Here is a 9,808-nt window from a genome sequence, read left to right on the forward strand (position 1 = left end):
AGATCATGACATAATACATTTCATTTCTAAGCGCCTTTCAAAACTCTCAAGGTCACTTTACAGTTACAGGATAAGTTAGATATCCAGCTAGATAGACCTCTGAGTCATTCGGCATTTTTTTTACTAAATGTTTTTTTTTTGAGAAAAAAAAATGCAATGCATGAAGAGCGCGATAATTAAAACATGAAATAGCAAAGGATCACTGTACAGCAAAAATAGTTTTACTTTATGTGAATGTTGATGTGACGATGACCATTTTGTGTTTGAGGGCCTTTTACTGAGCATCTTCATCTTTATTAATAAGTTCATCGAGTTGCTTGGAACATTTTTCCAGAAAAATATAGAAATTAATTCCAACAATGCCCACCACCACTAACCTTTATTCCTCTGAGAGATGTAAATGCCTCTTGCCCAGGTCTGAGAACAATTACATCTCCTTCCACAAGCAGACTGACAGGCAAATTCACCAACTGGGAGTCACGATATGTCCAGTGAAGGGACCACGACGGCGACGAGGGCGTATATAGATCAGGGTAAAGACGTTGTGGCCACCGCACTTCGCCAACCCAACCGGAAAGGAAATCTGCAGGAGAATAACAGAAGAAAATCAAAAATTAAACAGGCATCTGTTTCAAGGTTTAAATAATAACAATAATAACAATACATTGAGACAGTGAGAAAAGTGTGTATCTCAAAAATTAATTTCCCATAGGAAACCATTAAAATGAGAATAATCCGTTCCCAGGTTCCCATAAAACATAATTTTCTACTCTATAATTTTCTAAACCTTAAAAAAAACTACACAAAATATGCCTTATTTTATGGATAATAAATGTGCTATGGTATTATAATTAAAGAAATAAACAGTACCGTATAACAAAGTCATTTTATTTACCTTTGTGATGGTCATTGATGGCTTGAGGGAATGGAGTGGCCGGTTTCATCAGCATTAAACACTTGATGAGGAACATAGCCTTCTTCTTTCACCATCTTGAGGAATGATTCCTTGTAAGCTTCGGCAGCTTTATCGTCAGAACTGGCTCTCTCTGTGATAATTGTATCTAGTTCTTCATCAATTGTGATCTGTTTAGCTGGGTTGATAGCTTTTTGCATCAAGTGTAAAGATGACTTGTGCGAGTTATTTGTGGAGCCTGATTGATGGGATATCTTAACCTTACAGTCTACACTCTGCTTTTGAACTATCAAAGTTGAAACGAGTCCACTTTCACTGTTTTCTATCAATTTTCTCACTATTTCACTTTTGTTTGTTTTCTGTCATCTCCCTTTCGTGTGTGTTTTCTCCCTCTCTCTCTGTCTCACTCTGTTTTCTCCCTCTCACTCTGTCTGCGTTCTTGACCAAAAATACTATCGCTGAAGGGAATGGTTTGTGACTTTTTTTTTAAAGTGGCAATATAACTTGAATCCAGTCTTTAACCGGCTTTAACCGAAGACTGGGGGCGGGGAATAGACGACAAAAACACAATTTTCTTGTTAGGAGAACGGGCTCGTTCGCGAACGACGCATCACTCATTGTGGCAGCTCCGTGTGTATCCCGAAAAATAGTTTGTATGCCAAGGTCAAATTTTCATAAATGTAACGTTCGTAAACCGAAAAGTTCGTAAGCCAAGGGGTTCGTAAACTGAGGTTTCACTGTAATAATAATAATAATAATAATAATACAGTAAAGTCTCGTTATATCGATATCGGATATATCGATAGTCCCGGTTGTATCGATACTATTTCTATGCACGCACTGAGAAAATTACATGCAAACAGGGTCGGATATATCGATAGTCCCGGTTATATCGATATTTTTTCGGACTCCCTTGAATATCGATATAACGAGACTTTACTGTAATAATAATAATAATAATACAGTAAAGTCTCGTTATATCGATATCGGATATATCGATAGTCCCGGTTGTATCGATACTATTTCTATGCACGCACTGAGAAAATTACATGCAAACAGGGTCGGATATATCGATAGTCCTGGTTATATCGATATTTTTTCGGACTCCCTTGAATATCGATATAACGAGACTTTACTGTACTTTTGTGAATGTAAGACAGACAGGATGATTAGGATGCAGTGTGCATTAACACAAAAAATTATATTACTAACACAGGGACACACATGTATTTGTTTGTCTATTTTTTTTAACACTTGCGATCAATTTGGGACCAGTCTACCCCAATCCACAGAAAGGCCCCCCCCCTGTGCTACCTATCCATCCATTTTCTGAATGTGGTTAGGTCGCTGATCATGCATCCTAGCCAATTACAAGCAGAAGATGGATGGTTGGAGGGATTGGCAGGCAGGAGTGTGGATTATTTGAATATGGGAATTACTGTGATTTACCCCGCCTCTCACCTGATGTTAGCTGGTGCGAATTCCAGCTCAAATGTAATGAAGACAAGCCTTCTCAAAAATTTAAAATGAGGTGTGAAAAACTCGACTCACCACTGAGCTGTGTGATTATTCCTTTAAGGCGTCGAACCATTTCACTCCTTTTGAGCCTCTCCTGTCTTCTGACCAGCATCAGATTCAACAGCAAAACAATGAGGAGGGCAGCTGCATTCACCAATTCACTGCCAGAACTGAAAAGGTCAAATAATCTCATGATCACGTTCCTAAAAACGTGAAATTCATGTTGTTCATATTACAGCTCATGGAATTAGATGAATGGATGGGTTTGTCTGAGTAATGATTTTTAACATAAAACTACAATGCGTGAGTTCTCATGGGCTTACTGTTTAAACAGGAAGTAGTAGCAACACGAGAATATTCATGGGAAAAAAAAGCGACATGTTTTTACTATTTTTGTGTCAGAGTTTATCAAAATAAAAGCTGTTGAGCAAAATACCCATAAAGCATTGCATCGATCAGCATTATTTTTAAGAGTAGTCATATCAATAAAACCATGTTAATATCTATCCTGAGATGGAGGTGACCAGTTAATTCTCATAGGCTTAATGTTTATACAGGAAGTAGTAGCAAGACAAAAATATTCGTGGGGAAAAAAAGCCAACATGTTCTTACTATTTTTGTGTTGGAGTTTATCAAAATAAAAGTGGTTGAGAAAAATACCCATAAAGCATTGCATCGATCAGCATTATTTTTAAGAGTAGTCATATCAATAAAACCATGTTAATATCGACCCCGAGTTAGAAGTGACCAGCTAAACAGCCACGGGAAATCAGTCATGAGAAATAAAACTTGACAACTTACAAAAAAAACTGAGGGTGGTACAGTATAGTGGACCCCTGCTAGTAGTGAGGCTACACAGATTGTGCTGGCTGACAGATTTTAAATATGGATGAATCTGACAAATAGTTTGCTTTATTCAATAAAGCAAACGTTTGATTTGAAAAAAATATATATTTTTTTTCCCCCTTGAAGAAGTTGTCGGCCACCCGGGTGGAGACGTTTTGGAAGTTGTACGCCCGATGTAAAAGTTGCACGCCCCGGGCATCCGGGCATCCGTTATTTCAGACACCGGTAATATACGACAAAGGGTCAAAGTGAGATTCAAAGCATCCAAAGCGCATACAAAAAGGACAAATGAATGGCAAAACATGTATAAACGCAATTGGGTGTGAAGGTCTACAGTTGCGCAACTTTAATGAATCAGACCAGGCATACAACAGTTCAAATACAGAAGAACTACCTGCCCTTTGGCTGACTGCCATAGCAACAAAGGAGTCCAAGTGCCACCAGAACAGTGAGAGCAGCTCCTGGCCAGTGGAGACACGAATGCCGGTTTTTGTGGTACAAGAAGCTCTTCACCCACCGTTCCTGTGAAAACATGAGATACAGTGAGACCTCAACTTACGAACTTAATTGGTTCCCAGACAGAGTGTGTAAGGCGAAAAGTTTGTATCTAAAAAAAAAATTCCCATAGGAAACCATTAAAATGGGAATAATCCGTTCCCGGGTTTCCATAAAATATACTTTTCAACTAAATAAGCCTTAAAACTACACACAACATACCTTATTCTATGTATAATAAATGTGCTATTGTATTGTAATGAAAGAAATACACTGCATTGTATCATAAAGTCACTTTATTTCCATTTGTGATGGTCATTTATGGCTTGATGGAATGGCGTTGGAGGTCGAAGGACAAAGGGAATTGCTGTTTGGAAAGAGGCACATTACATGACGACTGTAATTAAAGAAATAAACTGTGCTGTAAAATAAAGTTTTATTGACCTTTTTGATGGTCGTTGATGGCTTATGGAAGGAGAGTCACCTTCCATAAGGACTGTTGCTAACTTTACCTCTGGTGCTGTTCGGTCGTGTGCTTCCGCCGAAGATCACTCCGCCAGCCGTGGTGGGTGTGTATTATGAAAATAGTGCTTATTATAAGGTTTAATTTTCAGAAATTTGACGTTTGTAAGACAGATAGTTTGTAAGTTGAGGTGTTTGTAAGTTGAGGTCTCACTGTATTAAAAAAAAAGCATACAGGTATTTGACATATGAAACTGTATTGAGTCAACATAAGGTGGCTGTGCTATTTACAATGCAAGACTTGTAAGGTTTATGACATCAGCTGTTGCACCTTCGAAGAAGCTGGCCAATGCAAGTGAGGCTGTACTGCATATCTTGTTGGGAAGTCTGTTTCATTTTCAATAGAAAGTACCATACATGCTGCTTGAAACTTGCACATTATTCTTTTAACAGCAAAAATATAGTGGGTGTGGTGGGAGAGGTGGTTAACGACTTACCATTGTATTTATTTTTATAATAATGAACAAATTGTTATTCTGTCAAGTGTGGTTAGTATTGTGTTACGCAACTTCCTTAGCCCGCAGAAGACCCCACTGAACATGTCAGCAAACGCTCCCTCACCTCTGGCCCATTCTTGTTGACCAACAAAACTACATGATCATCATTGGGATCCCCTACCGATTTTTAATGCCCTGTTTGGAAATGTGGACAGTGATGCTGTAATTGCCTTACGACCAAACAATCATTGTGTAAACACAGCAGGGGTTAAAAGAAATGTTGAAAAAATGTTGACATTTTAGAGTAATAAAGAGCATTTGAAAGGAATTGCAGTTGGCTTTGTTTATTTTATTAGCAAGAAAACCTCACTTCGTGGTTTAATAAGTATACAGTAAAGTCTCGTTATATCGGTATCGGATATATCGATAGTCCCGGTTATATCGATACTATTTCTATGCACGCACGGAGAAAATTACACGCAAACAGGGTCGGATATATCGATAGTCCTGGTTATATCGATAGTCCTGGTTATATCGATAGTCCTGGTTATATCGATAGTCCCGGTTATATCGATATCTTTTCGGACTCCCTTGAATATCGATATAACGAGACTTTACTGTATTTATATTATTTCTGAAAGTTTGTTTTAAAGGACAACCAACGCCTCCGGACAAGTTGTGTCTATAATTTGCAAAATCACTTCAAATGACTTCTGCTGAGCGTATTTTACAAAGATTCCACTGCATATAGCTATATTTTATGTTTTAAGACTGAATATTCAGGAAGTCTTGTTTCCGAGTTGATGACGAGTCCGTACGTGACGTCACTAAAGGAACGCCGCTGACCGAGAAAGCGACACACAATGCATTTTGGATACTTTGTTTGGTCTGAAAACTTGTTGATCCGTGTTGATGGCGAAATTAGAAGGAAAACACATAAATAACGTGATGGTGAATCGTTGTGTGTTGCACCAAGACTACTATTTGATACTAGTTGACACAAATTCCCAGCAGACAAATCAGCCCATTTACAACGGATCTTGTGCGCCATCTTGTGCCTTTTCTGGGATGCTACATTGGAGCCTCAAAATGACACGGAAGGACTTCTTTAATCGATTGCAAACATGTATGCTTTCCTCTTCAGAACTATTTGAATCATATTCATAACTGGATGAGTAACAAAAAAGCATCTTCTCCGAATCTGAAGCCATTGTTTTGATTCTGGAGCAAGGCAAGACGTCCTGGCGTGACTTCACGAACGAGGGGGCGGGACCTTCTGAAAATTCCAGGGTTATTTTGAAGTAGTTTTGTGACACCTTTAGTCATTTTTATTGGTGTTTTGCATTTGACTAAAAATATCATCCTGTGTGTTTTGGTTATTTTAGATGCTATAAAATGTTTTTCTGATGACAAAAAAAATGGTGTTGGTTGTCCTTTAAGCACTAAAATACAATCTTGCTCTAAATAGCTTTCCATATTTTCTTGTTTCAAGATATTTTCAGTAATATTAAGTGCTAATTTTCATCATATTATTCTCCTTTTGACCAAATTAATCTAAAAAAACATTAGTCTTGTCTAGATAAATTTGCCTGTTTTGCCTCTATTCTTGTTTTAAAACCTGTACAGGTTATTTCGGAAGCTGGATATATTTTCTTGTTTTTGGAAATCTTGTCAAACCAATTTTACTTGTTTTGTTGGCAGATTATTTCAAGCAATTTTCATCTTATTTGAGTCATTTTGTTTCTGGTTTTTGAGGTCTCACTTTTTGCCGTGTAATAAGTAATACAGTAAAGTCTCGTTATATCGATATCGGATATATCGATAGTCCCGGTTATATCGATACTATTTATATGCACGCACGGAGAAAATTACATGCAAACAGGGTCGGATATATCGATAGTCCCGGTTATATCGATATTTTTTCCGACTCCCTTGAGTATCGATATAACGAGACTTTACTGTATTTGAAACACATTACATTCCACATCCAATGTTGGATTGGATTGGATTTGCCTTTATTAGTCTCGCAGTGGAGAAATTTACATTTCATGTCATTTATGGCGACAGTTGAAATCAACAATTTGGAAGCTGGCTAAAATAAACACATAGATGTACCTGTGCAGAGCCCAGCCGGCATGTTGTCTTCTGGTGCTGCTCCAGAAGACTACTAAGCTGATCCCTGAGTTTCCCCAAAGCTTGGTGAGTCAACAAGCCCAAAGCAACAGGATCTTCCTCCTATAACATGACACAGAGTTTTACACCAGAGCTTAACAACCTAGCTGAAAGCTACTTCTCAGCTGCTAATTGGTGTGAATGGCTACCAGTAAATTTATCACAGCTCGCACGGCACGGGAGGGTCTGATATTTCACTGCACGAGATTAAGACTGAAAAACACGACAGTGAAGGGGCGTCTGGGTACCCTGAACCGACTGGTGTAATTGACCAGGTTCCTCAGGAAATTGGAAAACCACGACAGATTCCGGGACTACTACGACAAGGACTACGAGCAATCCACGGAGCAGATGCAAGTGTCTCCGGCATCAACGATCCTGCTACCGGAGGAGGAGGAATAGGGGGAGACATTCAAGCTTAGCAAGGACCAGAGTAAGATTAGCGAGAACGCATCTGAAGGAAGAAATGGTTATTGGTGTCCTGAGCTGACTCATATGGTTATACAATTTGTTTGCCACTTTCTGTATTTTCTCACACTTTTCCCAAGACTGATACCACTTGTTTTATTGCTTGTTTTGTATTTTTCACACGTATCTATGTTTTGTATTTTCCTGCATGAATTGCCCTTTCTCATACACCTGACAATGTATCTTACACAACATGTTTCTCTGGAGCACCTGGTCCCAGGGCTGAGGGAGGGCGGAGAAATGACTCATCTCTAGCGAAGACAGACTGGCCACTTGTTTTCGCGCGAGTGGGTCTATAAGATGGGGAGTTTCCTTAATTAGAGTTAGAGTCTGCTGTGACCTGTGCACGAGTGTCCAGCTTTGGGTTTTCCAGATTACTCTAACGGGGTGTTTGCCGGCTCTCCGCCCTCTGTCAACGGTAAGGTATACTATTCTGGATCTGAACCGTGATGTTGGAGTGTTTATGTGGGGGCATAAGAGTGACGGCTTGTGTCTAGCGCAATTACTCATGATGGGAAATGTTGTGAAGTGCTGTGTATTCTATCATTAAATGTCACTGATATATATACAGTCGTTGTTTGTGGTCATTTATCTTCTGCGATCTCTCCGAACCTGTAACAAGGCATTTTTTCACAAAACAGCATCGTAACAGCACAAGAGGTGGAATAACAATAATACATTTCATTTATAAGCGCCTTTCAAAATTCTCAAGGTCACTATACAGTCACAGGATAGGTTTTTGTGTGGGTGAGCAGCGGCAGCCACACACTCCAGCGTTCACTCAACCCGGAAGAAACTCAAATAATAGAAAGCTAGCTAACTAGATAATAGATAGCTAACAGACAACTAAAAGACAACTAATAAATAGCTAATAGATAGCTAGCTAGATAGCCAGCCAGCCAACAGCTAGCCGGCTAGATAGCTAATAGATAGCTAGCTAGATAGCCAGCCAGTTATATAGCTAGCCAAATAGCCAGTCAGCTACTAAATAGCTAGCTAGATAGCCAGCTAGTCAACTAGATAGCTAATAGATAGCAAATAGATAGAAAATAGATAGATAGCTATATCGCCAGCTAATTTAAGCATTTAACCAATCAGACTTCAGCCATCACCCGCCATATGTTCGAGGTCTGTTACTCTTATGCTGTTCTAATAGCAAAGGTGCTTCAGCAAACAATGACTGTAAAGTGATATTGAGAGTTTGAAAGGCGCTTATCAATAATAATAATAATAACAATAATAATAATAATAATAATAATAATAATAATAAATGTCATTTATAAGCGCCTTTCAAAACTCTCAAGGACACTTTACAGTCACAGGTATTTTTTTTCTGGCAGTGAAATGTATTATTATTATTATTATTATTATTTCCCTTTCGGCTTTTCCCGACAAGGGGTCGCCAGAGCAAATCAGTGTCCTCCATCTTTAGAGGTTTTTATTATTATTATTATTATTATTATTATTATTTTATTATTATTTGTCGCTGTCATATATCGGAAGATTACAAAGAAACCTGCACGCTAGCAAATTACCAAACCTACATGAACTTAATCTCACGGGTGAGCATCAACACAGCAACACGGTGGTATTTGTATTGACTTATAATAATAATAATAATAATAATACATTTAATTTCAAGCGCCTTTCAAAACACCCAAGGACACTTTACAATAAAAACAAAGCACACAACAATAAAAACCATAAGTAAAATGACGAATAATAAAATAGCAGATTGAACTAGACATTGAAAGCAATTTTAAACAGACTTGAATATAGGGTGGGAGTCAATATTACGAATGTTGGGTGGAAGTGAATTCCAGAGTTTGTTAGAAGAGGGCCAATCATCAAAGACAGAGTGGTGTTGTCTGTTAAAAACTCAAAAAATGATGTCAACCATTAACACACAATGCCTGCATGACTGCTTTTGCATACTGACACATTTCGTGTAGGTCACCAGCACCAAATTCCAAGGTCCTTTTTATAAGCAGGAGCTAAGCTAAGCTCGGGTAAACACCTCGAAACACAGATATTTAAAGAATCAAATCAAGGTACCTGCTTCATATCCTTTGACCCCATGGGAACCGTGACCTCTCCACATACTCTGCTTCACACTACCTGAAAGATTACTGTCTGTCCATGCCAGATCCAAACTTGGACACCAAAGGCTCTCCAGGTCACCCACCGTTCACCCTGCAGATTCTTTAAGAATGTGAAGGAAGAATTGGACATCAGGAACATTTGTGTATACACGCACACACACACACACACACACACACGCACACACACACACACACACAGTTTATCTTGCTCCGTCTGAGCAAACCTGATGTCTCCCTGTGAGCAAACCTGACTAACGGGGACAGTATCAGAATACATCAGGGTCATTATCTATAATGTATTGGTATCCTTAAAGGACTTTATGTGCATCACATAT

The 9,808-nt window shown here is 38.6% G+C and overlaps 1 protein-coding gene across 4 annotated transcripts in view; it reads right to left on the reverse strand.

Moving 5' to 3' along the window:
- tmem94 (transmembrane protein 94) overlaps window positions 1-9,576 on the reverse strand; it is a 51,517-nt gene extending 41,941 nt beyond the window's left edge. For 2 of the 4 annotated variants that reach the window (XM_089015946.1, XM_089015944.1), the window contains exons 1-5: window positions 9,427-9,570; window positions 6,847-6,966; window positions 3,672-3,799; window positions 2,465-2,601; window positions 378-583 (exon numbers count right to left, since the gene is read on the reverse strand). In XM_089015946.1, coding sequence (XP_088872072.1) covers window positions 378-583; window positions 2,465-2,601; window positions 3,672-3,799; window positions 6,847-6,966; window positions 9,427-9,450 — 615 coding nt within the window. In that variant the 5' untranslated portion in view covers window positions 9,451-9,570. Of the gene's footprint in view, window positions 1-377; window positions 584-2,464; window positions 2,602-3,671; window positions 3,800-6,846; window positions 6,967-9,426 lie in introns of all 4 variants that reach the window. The other 2 variants (XM_089015945.1, XM_089015947.1) reach the window with 2 other exon arrangements.
- Window positions 9,577-9,808: the final 232 nt, after the last annotated feature.

Source organism: Hippocampus bargibanti, linkage group LG15 (genome assembly GCF_051943395.1).
Source record: "Hippocampus bargibanti isolate YZ-2025 linkage group LG15, ASM5194339v1, whole genome shotgun sequence".
In the NCBI taxonomy this organism is placed as follows: domain Eukaryota; kingdom Metazoa; phylum Chordata; class Actinopteri; order Syngnathiformes; family Syngnathidae; genus Hippocampus; species Hippocampus bargibanti.